This window comes from Schistocerca piceifrons, chromosome 11 (assembly GCF_021461385.2).
Source record: "Schistocerca piceifrons isolate TAMUIC-IGC-003096 chromosome 11, iqSchPice1.1, whole genome shotgun sequence".
In the NCBI taxonomy this organism is placed as follows: domain Eukaryota; kingdom Metazoa; phylum Arthropoda; class Insecta; order Orthoptera; family Acrididae; genus Schistocerca; species Schistocerca piceifrons.
The window spans coordinates 4,555,550-4,571,921 of NC_060148.1; the positions used below are offsets into that span (position 1 = coordinate 4,555,550).

The following is a 16,372-nucleotide window of genomic DNA, read 5'->3' on the forward strand; positions in this document are numbered from 1 at the left end:
GGAATCAGGTGCTACCGTGACCGTTGTGTGTTGTCCATGGCTTAAGGTCATCATATCTCATGCTCTAAGATCGACGCGCCTTTCCTCTTGGTATAACGCTGTCTCACGGTAACAACGACAACGCCGAAGGAAGATATGGTAGAAGATACAATTTCTTCAGGTCTAGTTGTACCAAAGATTAGGTGTGATGCAGATTCTTCACCCTCATCACAGATCGTCAACTTTTACCAAATGTCATTTCATTTATGCAGAATAAAAACAGTTTGCTAATTTACAATAAAACTGTGTTAAGCACATAATAATAAATGAGGGGTGAGGGGGGAAAAACTTATCAGGAATGCTAACGCTATATCGTAGGGTTGCAGTCGACCCCATCAAAAAAGTCCTCCCACTTTTTTAATATTATTTCACATTCCCTGTCTTCTTTAAATCCATTTATACTTAAATCATGCTTCGTGCTGCGCACTTTTTTTAAAAAATATGCGACTATCTGTAATGTCTTTTCCAAAACTTGACACGTGTAGTCATTGAATTTATGTAAAGCTATCAGATTTTCCTTTTTCCTAGCAATAAGCATTTGAGATTTGGGAACAATAACTGGATAATCTTTTATTATACTAACCAGTGCAATTCCGAGTCCTCCAACTTGTGAACACAACACACACTTTCACTTCACAAACATAATCAGATCGAACTTAAGGCATACAAATGCAAACAACATGAGAACCAAAGAGGTCAGATTTTAATCATCTTGCTGAGAACTGACTCAAAAGGAGGGATGATAACAAGGAAGCACTCCCTAGTCAGAAAATATGCTTCGAACTTTTTACTCGTACGAAATTAAAAACTTACTCTGAGAATGTTCTTTTGCCCCGAGAATCTCTTCTGGATAATACTCTCACGTTTATTCACACGACCCACTGTGTAATATTTTGACGTGACGCACGAGACGGGGCTCGATGTTCAGTGACGGGACTTCTGAGACATCTGTAATGCATCTTGCGGATTGCACTACTGTGAAGGGGAAACTTTGAGTCTCCTACTTGCTAGCCACTGAAGGGGAATGACATTACAATGATGTGGAGAAAGTGCAATTCTGTAGGTTGTCAGAACAAATGCAGTTTCTGAATCAACTGCATACTTACGTTTATGAGTGGGCTGTAAGTACATGCTCCAACAACAGATTTAATGCTCTAAAAATTGACAAAATGTTTCACAGCAGCTGCAGACTTATACAATACCGTTAGCTGTTGTGTTGCCGACACAGCATTTTGAGTCTTACAAATGTGTACGGTTGTTTAAGTGCGCTGAACTGTAATATAAAAATGCGATGAACAGGTGTATACTGGCAAGAATACATATATAATCTGTTCTGGCATCAGGTAGTAGTTGTATTGGGCTATGTAGTTCAATTCAACACATCATCACGAACACATATTTTTGATTATTTTGATTTCTCTTATCTCGTTACGGTATCAGGTAGTTGTTTTGATGCATAAAGGTTATTTTAAGTCATTTACACCATAAATAACGGTGGTGTTTTTTCAACTTTCTTAGCTAGAGTTCTTATATCTTATTAGTTTGCTGATGGTTGTACGTTTGGCTACCCCCTACCAAAAAAAATTTGGCTACCCCCTACCAAAAAAAGTTCTGCGCTAGTCCCGTCACTTACATTATTTTGATTAATACCTATCTTCCATTCGTGTCATGTTTAATTTGCTTATTTCAGAGTTTACAAATATTCATCTCACTAACATTTCAGTGCAGCTGTAATTGTGACAGAATCCTGAAACAATTTAATAATAAATCTGCAGCTGGCACAAGACTGATCAATATATGAAAAGCTCATTCTCGTTATAAAATTAATCTAATAATTCCTTCACCCATGTTGTTGCAGAACCCACTACAACTGTCGTTTCGCTTGCTACCAATGGCCCTTAAAAATCATTGTTTTACAGGAAAAATCTGTAAATACTTTAAAATTGTGGTAGCTAAACAAGTTTTGCAAATTAACCATATGACAAAATACTCTCCTCTTATCATGCTATAATTTATCAAAATCTCCTTTCAATATCTCAAGCCATTCACAAGATACAAGGAATGTTATGAATATTTCATTGTTGTGCAGCTGGAACAGAGTATGTTATATACAATCCATTTTTCGAGACTGGACACACATAGAGATATCTTCCCAAGTTTAAAGAATGATTCAATATGTCAGCGGCATTTCATGTGCAGCATGTATGATGTAATACAGACCAAACACATATTCAAAGGCACACCTATTTCTCATTCCGAACTATTTGAATTTTTTGCAGTAGTTTACTTACTCTCAAAATAGTACAGTAATAAAATAGATGCTGCTAAAATGGTCCACAGATAATAGTGTTTTCAAGCACCAATAACTTTGATAAATTTCTAAAAAGTTTTTTAGAGTTACTCAATGAATTACTACCACAAAGTACCTGGCAAAGAAAAGTGAAAAGTAAACTAAACAGGATTACTCCACGGTTAAGAATATCTAGTTCATGCAAACAAGAGCTACATAAAGAGCTGAAACACAAAAGCCATGACGATTAACCATATGAAACATTCCAAAGTTAAATTAAAAAGTGTTGTTAAAACTACCAGCTGCCAAAAGAATGTCAAGTAAGTTGATTTTAGGGCATAAAAATAAGTCTGTGGCATAAAAAATAAATGAAACAACTACACTATTGTTAACCCTGTTTCAATATCTCAATCTTCAATAAATTTATTATAAACCCAGCAAAATCTAATAGACGTGATTACAGCAAGAATTTCTTTGGCCTAGACCAGAATAGTGGCCCCCTTGTGGCATTTAGTAGTTTCAACTGAAGACATTGTCAAAAAACAAAAACGCTGAAAAAAGGAACCAAATACCCAGGTAACTAAAACTGTGTATGATAAGACAGCACACCCTCTATATTTAATAATCAGTCATCTGAACAAGCCAAACTCCTTGATGTACGTAAGTACTGATATGCAGAGGTAAAACCACTACACAAAAAAGTATTAAAAGAGGACATGGAAAATTACCATCTTATCTCTTGTCTTCCCAGCCTTATCCATTGCATTGTACCTCAAAACATGACCTTATTCTTAACAGCTATTTTGTATTCCAAGAAGAGAAAAGTACCTTGAAGGCAGTTAATAGATTCATTGGAAAAAAATCACCTCATCACTAGACAAAAGCAGATGACTGGCCGGTACCTTTTGCAATCTTACAAAAACATTCAATTCAGCGAATTACTCCACGATGCTGCTTAAAATAGACAGGCACGGCATAAGTTAAAGCGCTGAGGAATGGCTCAGGACTTATTTGAAGAACAGGAAGCAAAAGGCAATCATAACATCTAATTGATGGGGGGTTAAACTGGAAAAAACACGCTGAGGATCTGCTGAAACGTTTGAGTTCAGCTACTTATGCTATTAGGGTCATTGCAAATTTTGGCGATATACATCTGAGTAAATTAGCTTACCACACCTATTTTCATTCTCTGCTTTCGTATGGCGTCGTATTCTGGGGTAACCGATCATTGACTAAAATAGTTTTCACTGCACAAAACCGCGTAATCAATATAAAACAAAGATGATGTGACTTACCAAATGAAAGTGCTGGCAGGTCGACAGACACACAAACATACACACAAAATTCAAGCTTTCGCAACAAACTGTTGCCTCATCAGGAAAGAGGGAAGGATAATAGAGGGAAACATTCCACGTAGGAAAAATATATATGTCTGCTTGTGTCGTGTCTGTATATGTGTGTGTGTGTGTGTGTGTGTGTGTGTGTGTGTGTGTGTGTGTGTGTGTGTGTGTGTGTGTGTGCGCGCGCGAGTGTATACCCGTCCTTTTTTCCCCCTAAGGTAAGTCTTCCCGCTCCCGGGATTGGAATGACTCCTTACCCTCTCCCTTAAAACCCACATCCTTTCGTCTTTCCCTCTCCTTCCCTCTTTCCTGATGAGGCAACAGTTTGTTGCGAAAGCTTGAATTTTGTGTGTATGTTTGTGTGTCTGTCGACCTGCCAGCACTTTCATTTGGTAAGTCACATCATCTTTGTTTTTAGATATATTTTTCCTACGTGGAATGTATATATATACATATTCACTTATGAAATTTGTTATTGACAATCCGAACGAATTCAAAAGTAATAGCAGTGTACATGGCTAAAACACTAGCAGAAAGGATGATCTTCACTACTCAAGGTTAAATCTAACTTTGGCTCAGAAGGGGGTAAATTATGCTGCCACAAAAGTCATTGGTCACTTACCTAATAGCATCAAAGGTCTGACAAATAGCCATATAGCATTTAAAAGGAAATTAAAAGAATTTCTTAATGGCAACTCCTTCTACTCATTAGATGAATTTTTGGATATAGTAAGTGGGATGTACAGATGGTCTAGGGGTAGCGTCTTCGATTCATAATCAAAACGTCTTCGGTCCCGGGTTCGATCCCCGCCACTGCCTAAATTTTGATAAATAATCAGCATTGGCGGCCGAAGACTTCTGGCATAAGAAGTCAGCCTCATTCTCCCAATGGCCTTGTCAAAGAGGGTGGAGGAGCGGATAGAGGTTCAGGGCACTCTCTTGTCCTAGGGGTGGGAAATTGCCCCTAAAGGCGGAAGAATCAGCAATGATCAACGACATGAGGATGCAGAAGGCAATGGAAACCACTGCATTAAAGACACATAGCGTGTATCCACAGGACATGTGGCCTGTAATTGAAGAAGTGTCTTCATGATCTCTCCATTGGCAAAAGATTCCGGAATAGTCCCCCATTCGGATCTCTGGGAGGAGACTGCCAAGGGGGAGGTTACCATGAGAAAAAGATTGAATAATCAACCAAAGGATAACGTTCTACGAGTCGGGGCGTGGAATGTCAGAAGCTTGAACGTGGTAGGGAAACTAGAAAATCTGAAAAGGGAAATGCAAAGGCTCAATCTAGATATAGTAGGGGTCAGTGAAGTGAAGTGAAGTGAAGTGAAGTGAAGTGAAGTGAAGTGAAGTGAAGAAAAGTATTTCTGGTCAGATGAGTATCGGGTAATATCAACAGCAGCAGAAAATGGTAGAACAGGTGTAGGATTCGTTATGAATAGGAAGGTAGGGCAGAGGGTGTGTTACTGTGAACAGTTCAGTGACCGGGTTGTCCTAATCAGAGTCGACAGCAGACCAACACCGACAACGATAGTTCAGGTATACATGCCGACGTCGCAAGCTGAAGATGAAGAGGTAGAGAAAGTGTATGAGGATATTGAAAGGGTAATGCAGTATTTAAAGGGGGACGAAAATCTAATAGTCATGGGCGACTGGAATGCAGTTGTAGGGGAAGGAGTAGAAGAAAAGGTTACAGGAGAATATGGGCTTGGGACGAGGAATGAAAGAGGAGAAAGGCTAATTGAGTTCTGTAACAAGTTTCAGCTAGTAATAGCGAATACCCTGTTTAAGACTCATAAGAGGAGGAAGCATACTTGGAAAAGGCCGGGAGATACGGGAAGATTTCAATTAGATTACATCATGGTCAGACAGAGATTCCGAAATCAGATACTGGATTGTAAGGCGTACCCAGGAGCAGATATAGACTCAGATCACAATATAGTAGTGATGAAGAGTAGACTGAAGTTCAAGACATTAGTCAGGAAGAATCAATACGCAAAGAAGTGGGATACGGAAGTACTAAGGAATGACTAGATACGTTTGAAGTTCTCTAACGCTATAGATACAGCAATAAGGAATAGCGCAGTAGGCAGTACAGTTGAAGAGGAATGGACATCTCTAAAAAGGGCCATCACAGAAGTTGGGAAGGAAAACATAGGTACAAAGAAGGTAGCTGTGAAGAAACCATGGGTAACAGAAGAAATACTTCAGTTGACTGATGAAAGGAGGAAGTACAAACATGTTCCGGGAAAATCAGGAATACAGAAATACAAGTCGCTGAGGAATGAAATAAATAGGAAGTGCAGGGAAGCTAAGACGAAATGGCTGCAGAAAAAATGTGAAGACATCGAAAAAGATATGATTGTCGGAAGGACAGACTCGGCATACAGGAAAGTCAAAACAACCTTTGGTGACATTAAAAGCAACGGTGGTAACATTAAGAGTGCAACGGGAATTCCACTGTTAAATGCAGAGGAGAGAGCAGATGGATGGAAAGAATACACTGAAAGCCTCTATGAGGGTGAAGATTTGTCTGATGTGATAGAAGAAGAAACAGGAGTCGATTTAGAAGAGATAGGGGATCCAGTATTAGAATCGGAATTTAAAAGAGCTTTGGAGGACTTACGGTCAAATAAGGCAGAAGGGATAGATAACATTCCATCAGAATTTCCATAATCATTGGGGGAAGTGGCAACAAAACGACTATTCACGTTGGTGTGTAGAATATATGAGTCTGGCGATATACCATCTGACTTTCGGAAAAGCATCATCCACACAATTCCGAAGACGGCACGAGCTGACAAGTGCGAGAATTATCGCACAATCAGCTTAACAGCTCACGCATCGAAGCTGCTCACAAGAATAATATATAGAAGAATGGAAAAGAAAATTGAGAATGCGCTAGGTGACGATCAGTTTGGCTTTAGGAAAAGTAAAGAGACGAGAGAGGCAATTCTGACGTTACGGCTAATAATGGAAGCAAGGCTAATGAAAAATCAAGACACTTTCATAGGATTTGTCGACCTGGAAAAAGCGTTCGACAATATAAAATGGTGCAAGCTGTTTGAGATTCTGAAAAAAGTAGGGGTAAGCTATAGGGAGAGACAGGTCATATACAATGTGTACAACAACCAAGAGGGAATAATAAGAGTGGACGATCAAGAACGAAGTGCTCGTATTAAGAAGGGTCTAAGACAAGGCTGTAGCCTTTCGCCCCTACTCTTCAATCTGTACATCGAGAAAGCAATGATGGAAGTGAAAGAAAGGTTCAGGAGTGGAATTAAAATACAAGGTGAAAGGATATCAATGATACGATTCGCTGATGACATTGCTATCCTGAGTGAAAGTGAAGAAGATCTGCTGAACGCAATGAACAGTCTAATGAGTACACAGTATGGTTTGAGAGTAAATCGGAGAAAGACAAAGGTAATGAGAAGTAGTAGAAATGAGAACAGCGAGAAACTTAACATCAGGATTGATGGTCACGAAGTCAATGAAGTTAAGGAATTCTGCTACCTAGGCAGTAAAATAATCAATGATGGACCGAGCAAGGAGGACATAAAAAGCAGACTCGCTATGGCAAAAAAGGCATTTCTGGCCAAGAGAAGTCTACTAATATCAAATACCGGCCTTAATTTGAGGAAGAAATTTCTGAAGATGTACGTCTGGAGTACAGCGTTGTATGGTAGCGAAACATGGACTGTGGGAAAACCGGAACAGGAGAGAATCGAAGCATTTGAGATGTGGTGCTATAGACGAATGTTGAAAATTAGGTGGACTGATAAGGTAAGGAATGAGGAGGTTCTACGCAGAATCGGAGAGGAAAGGAATATGTGGAAAACACTTATAAGGAGAAGGGACAGGATGATAGGACATCTGCTAAGACATGAGGGAATGACTCCCATGGTACTAGAGGGAGCTGTAGAGGGCAAAAACTGTAGAGGAAGACAGAGATTGGAATACATCAAGCAAATAATAGAGGACGTAGGTTGCAAGTGCTACTCTGAGATGAAGAGGTTAGCACAGGAAAGGAATTCGTGGCGGGCCGCATCAAACCAGTCAGTAGACTGATGGGGGGGGGGGGAGTGGGTAATTTCCCCAACTCCCAAAAAAAAGTCATGTAATATTTTGTGTAATATGTCTTGTATAGACACCTTTTATTAACCTGATACACTCCACATCATTACGAAGTCCAAGGGACGTAATAAGGGATTTTGAAGTTTAGGGTGAAGTGGGACATTTCAAACCCAATAACATATAAAAGGCTCGCTGCCACATTAAAAAAGTAGTACGAAATGCAATCAACAGATGGCATAGGGTTAACAGCCACTGCTGTTAACATACAACACGCTATATGCTCTATGCGTTTACTCCTCTGCGCTAGATAAAATGAAAGAGGCAGTGGTTGTTCGTAACAGTTTGAGTGGACAGGAAAGATGTATAAAGGAGAAAGAACTGTCGCAGCAATGAGGAATAAACTGAAACATCGAGGGATGGAATGAATTCGTAAGTCCGTGTGATAAATGTATTCCTGCAAAAGCTCACACAGCACAGGGGTAAGTCCCATTTTTATACACTAACTTACACTTACAATAACTGGACAGAATGTTAATTCTTGAGATAACAAATGTATTGTTCCAGAAGACTTAAAGAGCTCAATATCATTTATCGTCAGTAAAATAAAGTAACCTGATTTCTTATATTCCTAGAAAGCAGCATATTGTAATGCAAACACAGCAATCTACAAATATTTAAAGTACAGTGGCTGTGATTAGACAAACATAAGGCACATGCAGTTAAGACCAGGAGAAGCTTAGGAAGACATCGTCATTTTGAGAAAAGTTGAACTAGTGCAAGACGTCGAAAAACTGGATCTACCTGCCCTGGATGTACAAGCCACATCTGCAAAGAAAAGAAATATTTGATTGAAACGATGCAGCACCTGACAAATAATGACCATACACTGTTTTATAAAATCAGAATGAACTTTCACAATATTTTTGCTGAGTACTGAACTGTGGCACTTAAGAGCTTTTCATCGTATTTCTACTTTCAGTTTTTCCATACTTTTACAATACAATGTTTGTAACTTGCTTTGGAAACTAGATCCATATTATGCTTAACTGTCAAATAAAATACATTAAAACAGGGCAGTACAATTATGACCAATAATTATCTAGCATACTTAAAACTCATTTTCCTCAAATTCATGATTTTGGCACTAAGAGCCTTTTTTTTTATTTCAAGTCTTTGATTATAAATCAGTGGAATACGATTTCAAAGAGTTCCTCAGGGCTCTATCATAGAGTCAATCTTGTTCCTCTAACAGAAATGAGTTATTTGTCCAACCACTCACATTTGCCAACAATACCGCATTACTTATTGAATAAGGAAATGGGAGAGAAATTCTGAACAGTGTGAAACACACTAAACAATCTAAGTGCACAGCTTCAATGGGACAATCTTAAACTTAACATCTCAAAGACACTCTACACAATTTAAAACCAAACAATCACAGATCAGTAACATCAGTACCCTACATAAAAATCAAGTTACGGGAGCAGCTCAGTCCATCAAATTCTTGGGACTAAACTTTGACAAAAATGTACGCTGGCAAACACACAAATTATTTAGCCACTAAATTAGACAGCCTTGTTTTTGCAATGCGCATACTATCTGCAGTAAGGAAATGGTGTACAACAGCAACTTCTGAAGCCATTGTTAGATATGTTGTTTTTTTTTTTTGGGGGGGGGGGGGGGGGGGGATTCATGTCTCATCATGAATCCTGCTACTTCAAAGACGAATCATTAGAGATATGTTGTAATACCTCTATAAAAACATCTTGTAGACCAATTTTCAAGAACATAAAAATGTTACATACATCTGTGTTGTTTGTATTTCAGATCATTGTTTTTACACAGTAATTCCCAGCTGTAGAGGGAGCAGCGAACAATGGTGGTCAAGTTAAGGGGACCACACTGTGGTTCAGGTTGAAAAAAATCGATTTTCGGTTTTCATCATATTTCAATAGATTAAGGTTTTATTTAAGTACTGTGAAAAGGATTTTGCTGAAAAACATTTTTTTTCGAGCATTTTCCTACGACATGTGTTTATGTGCCTTGGAACGCAACAGTCAGTATTCTTTTGTTTCTGCTGTTTGTAAACAACATGCTTTCAAACACGTGGTTATTTTTGTTCAATGGGCAGGCAATTAGGAGAAATAAAGAAAATCTGGAGGGAATGAAGAGAGGTGTTTGGGCCATATTCTTCCATAAGTCCTCTACTGCTGATAAGCTATGTCATGGATTGTGTCCGTCAGGAGAAAATTCGTGGTGGAAATACAATAGGGCTCAAGCAACTGGAGAATCTTATTCTCACCAGCATTCTCTTCCTGCTGCTGTTATTACAGCAATTAAACCTATTTTCAGAGACTTGGCTCACCGTGACCATCTAAGGAAATGTCTGCATGGGCAGAGACAGAACCCAAATGAAAGTTTCAACAGCATAATTTGGAACTGCCTTCCTAAAACTGTATTTTGTAGGCATGCATACAATGAAACTAGGAGTTCATGATGCTGTTGTTACATTCAGTTGTGGTGGTATTGGAAAGTGTTGGGTACTGAAAAAGCTGGGAATTAATCCTGGCGAAATTATGACGACTGGGCTGTAGCATTGCGATAAAATGAGGATAGCCGATGCAGACAGGTCTGCACCTAATACGGCCAACAAAGCAAGACAAACATCCAGGAAGGTGAAAAAGAAGCTGGAAGACCTTCTAGAGGCCAAAGAAGGGCCATCATATGCAGCAGGACAGTTTAACTGTAAGTAACAAATTTCAAAAGTTTTTTCTTTCAAGTCAATTTCCTGCAAACTAAAATCTTCAGTGCATATGCCCCATTATATCAGAAAGTATCATAGATAAATGAATGAAATTTTCAGAGACTCTGCATAACATAAAAAGCCATCTCTGGTACTACAATCATTAATATTACCCTATTGGAAGTTCACAAAAAAATATTTTCTGCAGAAAAAACTTAATATTTTTTGTTAATAAATTTAAAAAAATATTTCTTAAAAACTATAAAAAGGATACAGTAGATTATAGTACAGTTGACTTTATTGTCATCATGTAACATACAGTAAAAATATTAAGGTTCTGCATCAAACAGTTTTTTCGGAAATGGGTCAAATACTTGCCTAAATTAACACGGGTTAGATAGGCAGGCTGGGGTCCCCTTAAGGTTCATTCTCTGCTTGTACGTCAAGCATTTTTTGACAGCCGACGAGCATTCAGTAGTGTTCAAAGCAATCTGCTGTGAATGTCACTGCCAATGTAAGAATTAAATGTGATCATAGCACATTACTTGGTGAATTTCTATTCCATCTGTTGAAAGTTGTCATCTCCGATTGTCGTGCTACGTCATAAACTCTACACACGCGAGCGAAGGAAATAATTTTAGGATGCACACTTTCTTCAAGCGCATAGCATGTGTGCACATACTGCAACTTTTGCTCGGAGGTGGCAACAGTGGAATCCCTGTCCATGCCTTGACCTGTCAAATCACCATCATTCATCAGTTAGATCAACTGCAGAAAATCATTTCAAACATACGTACAACACGGGACACAAAAAAACCATCTGAAACTCCAAAAACACACACACACACACACACACACACACACACACACACACACACACCAGTACATGAGAACGAAAATCTATAACAAACTTGAGGGTAGGCATGTAATGGACATGGAGACAGGTTCACTGAAGAGGAAACTACACAATCTTCTGGTGGAAAAATGCTATTATTCAATGGACAAATTTATGAATAATGGGATGATCATTTGAACAGTGTGAATGTTTAATTCCCAGGAAATTTAGACACTAAGTTGTAGTACATCATAAGAAAAACAATTTAATGTAACTGTGCTCAACCGAAAACTGTGCTTCAAAAAATAACATTAGAGAAGTAAGTAATTATGTACATCATAAGAGAACAGCCGACACGCTTTGTGTACAATATGATCAGCTTATCTGCAAAATGTATGATATAAGATGAACAGAATAAAATACAATATTGCTTTTTATAGAGAAGAGTAACGTGATCAATGAGGCACAGCACGGGCTTTAGAAGCTGTAAGGCTACCAATACAGTCACAGGTAACAGCGTAGCTTATGTTATTGGGGCATTAGATGAGCGAAGAAGAGCCTGTGTTGTTTTCCTGGACCTTTCAAAGGCACCAATTGTGCGTGTCACTACAGACAAATACACAAACTAAACTTACAGTATCAGGGGAAAAGGAGCTGACATATCATCATTTGTGGAAAACAGATAGCAGTGTGTAGAAGTAAAGCATAAAATAAGTGTAACTCCGTAAACAAACACTGTAACTTACAGCCAATAAAGTTTCAGATACCTGAAGCACCAGTTGTAGCCTAGTGGGATGTGGGGAACCAGCTAAAAACCGTATCCAGGACCCAGGCTGACCGACACACCGCTCCTCGTCATTAATCCGACAGGCAGATTCGATCTGGGCCAGTACACCTCCCCATCACGGAAATGGTACTTTAACGTGCACAGCTGTTCGAGCGGGTTTGCATACGATACTTCAGTCGCAGGAAAAAGTGATCCAGCAGAAGACCTGGAATCGAGCATCTCTGAGAATCCGAGGCAGGTTTATAAATATTTCAGTGAAAACAGCGGGCATACTGGTTGTGAGGCACCACCCGTCTGCTCTGACCGTTGACGTACTTGTGCCGTGATTCGAGGTTTTGTGTGACATTATCAAGTCACGTTGTGTGTGTTTCGGATTGGAAGTGAAATAATGTTGTAGATGATACAGTGTATGAAAAGCTGGTGTGTTCTAGCAGTTTAATTATGTGGTGGCGATGTGTTTGTGAGGAATGTTATTGTGTCATTTGGTGTGCTACAGTCATCACGGTGTGCCAAAGTGTGTGAAATTACATGGTAGCACGATGGATATATTGTGCACACCATTGAGTGGGTGGATCACTTTTTATTTAAATCATGGGAGAAGGTATGTGGATCAATGTTTCTTAATACTATATCAAACATGTGACTATCATTAATAAACACTGATCCCATTACAAAGATTATTCAAAACTATTTTCTCGTGGGTTTCTTTGTTCTATCCGGCTCATCACTCATCACGTCCACTTCCCATCATTCACCACGCATACTGTTACTGACTGCAGTATGCAACAGAAAAGCCACCGACACTGCAACTGCACTTTCACTCTAGGGTTGAGCTATATAGCAGAACTGGAGATTGGGATACCATTATCTTATGGTGTGTTTAGTATTGTTTTGTTAGATTTTATTTTTTGGGCCGTTTAGATTATTTCGTTGTTTGCTTGTGTTGGGCCTCGAATGGTGTTTTATTATTATTGAATTTTTAGTCTGTCCCCAAACAAAACCTTTTCCCATGGGTGTCCCACTAATTTAATTGGCTTTAGTCTGCATACTGGTTCACATAGCATTTGTATTTGCATGCAATATGATCTGTGTTTTGGTTGCCAAGTCGGATATGCTCGAAACAGTGGTTTCCGGCACTGTGATGACATTATTGGTCAGAGCTGACAGATGGTATCCCTGTCTCCAGTAATCCCACAACAACTTCTTTGTAAGTGCAAATAATATTAGATTAGATACAATTACAAGCAAATAAAACTACAACACTAACAATGTATGTCTAGAATTATGTAACTCAGATCTCAATGAAATAGGGAATTACTATAACAACGGCGTGCGACGAGGGCCTCCCGTCGGGTAGACCACTCACCGGGTGCAAGTCTTTCAATTTGACGCCACTTCGGCAACGCGCGCGTCCCCGAGCGGAGAAAATCTCCGACCCAGCCGGAAATCGAACCCGGGCCCTCGGGATTGACAGTCCGTCACGCTGACCACTCAGCTACCGGAGGCAGACCGGGAATTACTAATTCCTGGGTGTTATTGTTGATAAACCCTTGACATGGTAGGACCATACCAGCAAAGTATGTTCAAAACAAGTACTACACATTCTTCACGAGAGAGCTATTTAGAACAGTATAGACAGACATGCAGTTAATATACTATGACAACATCTAATCCCACTTATATTTCACTACAGTCCAAAGAAATGTAGCATGCACGCATATACCAGTAAAAAAGTTAGGGGGGCATTCCATATCAAGTAGCCTAAGGGTCCCCACTCGACCATCTCCAATTTCGATGAAATGTTTACAGGATGTACTTACAGCTTCATAAGTAGTACGGTTGGACCACTAGCCACCTTTTCATAAAGGCTCGTTTTTTGACATTGCGACTGAAATGAATAAATGATCAACTTTGTGATCCTGTTCAACTTTTTGGGTACGATAGCTTAGTTGGAATGGACAGTGTCTTGAAAGGAGGATACAAGATGAACATCAACAAAAGCAAAACAAGGATAATGGAATGTAGTCTAATTAAGTCGGGTGATGCTCAGGGAATTAGATTAGGAAATGAGACACTTAAAATAGTAAAGGAGTTTTGCTATTTGGGGAGCAAAATAACTGATGATGGTCGAAGTAGAGAGGATATAAAATGTAGACTGGCAATGGCAAGGAAAGCGTTTCTGAAGAAGAGAAATTTGTTAACATCGAGTATAGATTTAACTGTCGGGAAGTCGTTTCTGAAAGTATTTGTATGGAGTGTAGCCATGTATGGAAGTGAAACATGGACGATAACTAGTTTGGACAAGAAGAGAATAGAAGCTTTCGAAATGTGGTGCTACAGAAGAATGCTGAAGATAAGGTGGGTAGATCACGTAACTAATGAGGAAGTATTGAATAGGATTGGGGAGAAGAGAAGTTTGTGGCACAACTTGACCAGAAGAAGGGATCGGTTGGTAGGACATGTTCTGAGGCATCAAGGAATCACCAATTTAGTATTGGAGGGCAGCGTGGAGGGTAAAAATCGTAGAGGGAGACCAAGAGATGAATACACTAAGCAGATTCAGAAGGATGTAGGTTGCAGTAGGTACTGGGAGATGAAAAAGCTTGCACAGGATAGAGCAGCATGGAGAGCTGCATCAAACCAGTCTCAGGACTGAAGACAACAACAACAACAACAACAACAACAACAACAGCTTAGTTGTAGTACAAAAGGTCAAACTATGGTAAATTCATCATAGTGTGTTATCGAAGTTGCTCATAAATCTTGTCGTACCAAATTTTGGCTATATTTTATTGCATTATATCTACTGAAAGAGTAACTTTCTCAAGCTAATACTTTGGTTATCTGCAGCCTGTCTGCATGTCATAAAGCTCTGCAAGTGGCATCCAGATTGCTCAAATAATAATCGAGTTATCGAAGTTCAAAGTTTGCTAAAAAAATTTAATCAATCAATGTTGGTTCACTTTCAAAAGGTCATATCTCAAAAGGGGTCACTCAAATTTGATTTTTGTAGGCACCACTGGAAAGGGCTCACCTTGTTTGATCAGAAAAAGCTGTTTTTATTTCGGAGACTTTGCATTTAAGAACAAGTAAACTTATATTTTCATTACATTACATTTCTCGATGTAGTGACTTAAATGAATAAATGATGAACTTTGATTTACCATTACTCGGGATCTAAGAGACCTGCCATGCTGAAACTTTGTGATCCTGTTCAACATTTGGGTATAATATCTTAGCTGTAAAACAAAAGGTCAAACTATGGTAAATTCATCATAGTGTGCTATCAAAGTGGCTCATAAATCTTGCAGTACCATATTTTGACTATACTTTATTGCCACGCATCTACTGGAAGAATAGTTTTCTGAAGCTGATACTTTAGTTATCTGCAACCTGTCAGCATGTCAAAGCTCTGCAAGTGGCACCCGGATTGCACAAATAATAACTGAGTTATCTGAGCTCACCTTGTCTGATCATAAAAAGTTGTTTTTATTTTGCAGACAGACCAGTTTAGTGTCAACAATGGAGTTTGGTAACACGCTTCAACAATCTGTCTGAAGCACACTTTTGTGCAGCGAAGAGTGTTCAGATGATGTGTCTGCCTTTTTAAATGATGTAAAGTGTGTTCTCATTACTGGATAAACATCTTTTTTCGGTAAGTAAACATTATTTTAAGGTACGGGGTGACACTCTAGAAATGTTTATCAGGTTATTTAATTTTTTTCTGTTGTATTCTCAAGGAAGTTCCCATTATCTATGTTTAATATTTTTCAGTTGGAAATATACACAACTTCTACTTTATCTAATATTGAAACAAATGACAATTGGGAGCATAAATTTAATTGTAGTGTAATGGATATCCACGAGGTTTCAGTACCGTATGTAATTGGCCTTGCAGATAATTCTGCACGTCATCTGAAAACACACACACACAACTACAAGGCTTCATTCCAATCAAAGAATTTTCAGTAGAGCAACAGGAATTAATAAAGCAATGAAGCGACATATATCTTACCGGAAATGCACAAATATGCTTTCATCACAAAGCAATACTTGTGGACAAATATGACTTTCTAGAGAGATCTTTTAATCCTTTTGGTGCAAAGAACCATTCTGTTAAAAAGGATTTACAGATTGTCAATGCGGAAACAGCAAAACCATTACAAGCCGTGACTAAGAGCAATGTGAAACCTGGTCAGAAGCTCTGTCCAACTTGCAGAAAACAATTTTTAGCACAGAAAGCAGAAAAATCAGT

At 38.9% G+C, this 16,372-nt stretch overlaps 1 protein-coding gene across 1 annotated transcript in view; it reads right to left on the reverse strand.

The window, feature by feature from the left end:
- LOC124719933 (myoneurin-like) overlaps positions 1 to 16,372 on the reverse strand; it is a 119,564-nt gene that overhangs the window by 97,184 nt on the left and 6,008 nt on the right. Inside the window, exon 2 of the mRNA XM_047245128.1 lies at positions 8,554 to 8,577. Within this exon, the coding sequence (XP_047101084.1) occupies positions 8,554 to 8,577 (24 nt within the window). The remainder of the gene's footprint in view (positions 1 to 8,553; positions 8,578 to 16,372) is intronic.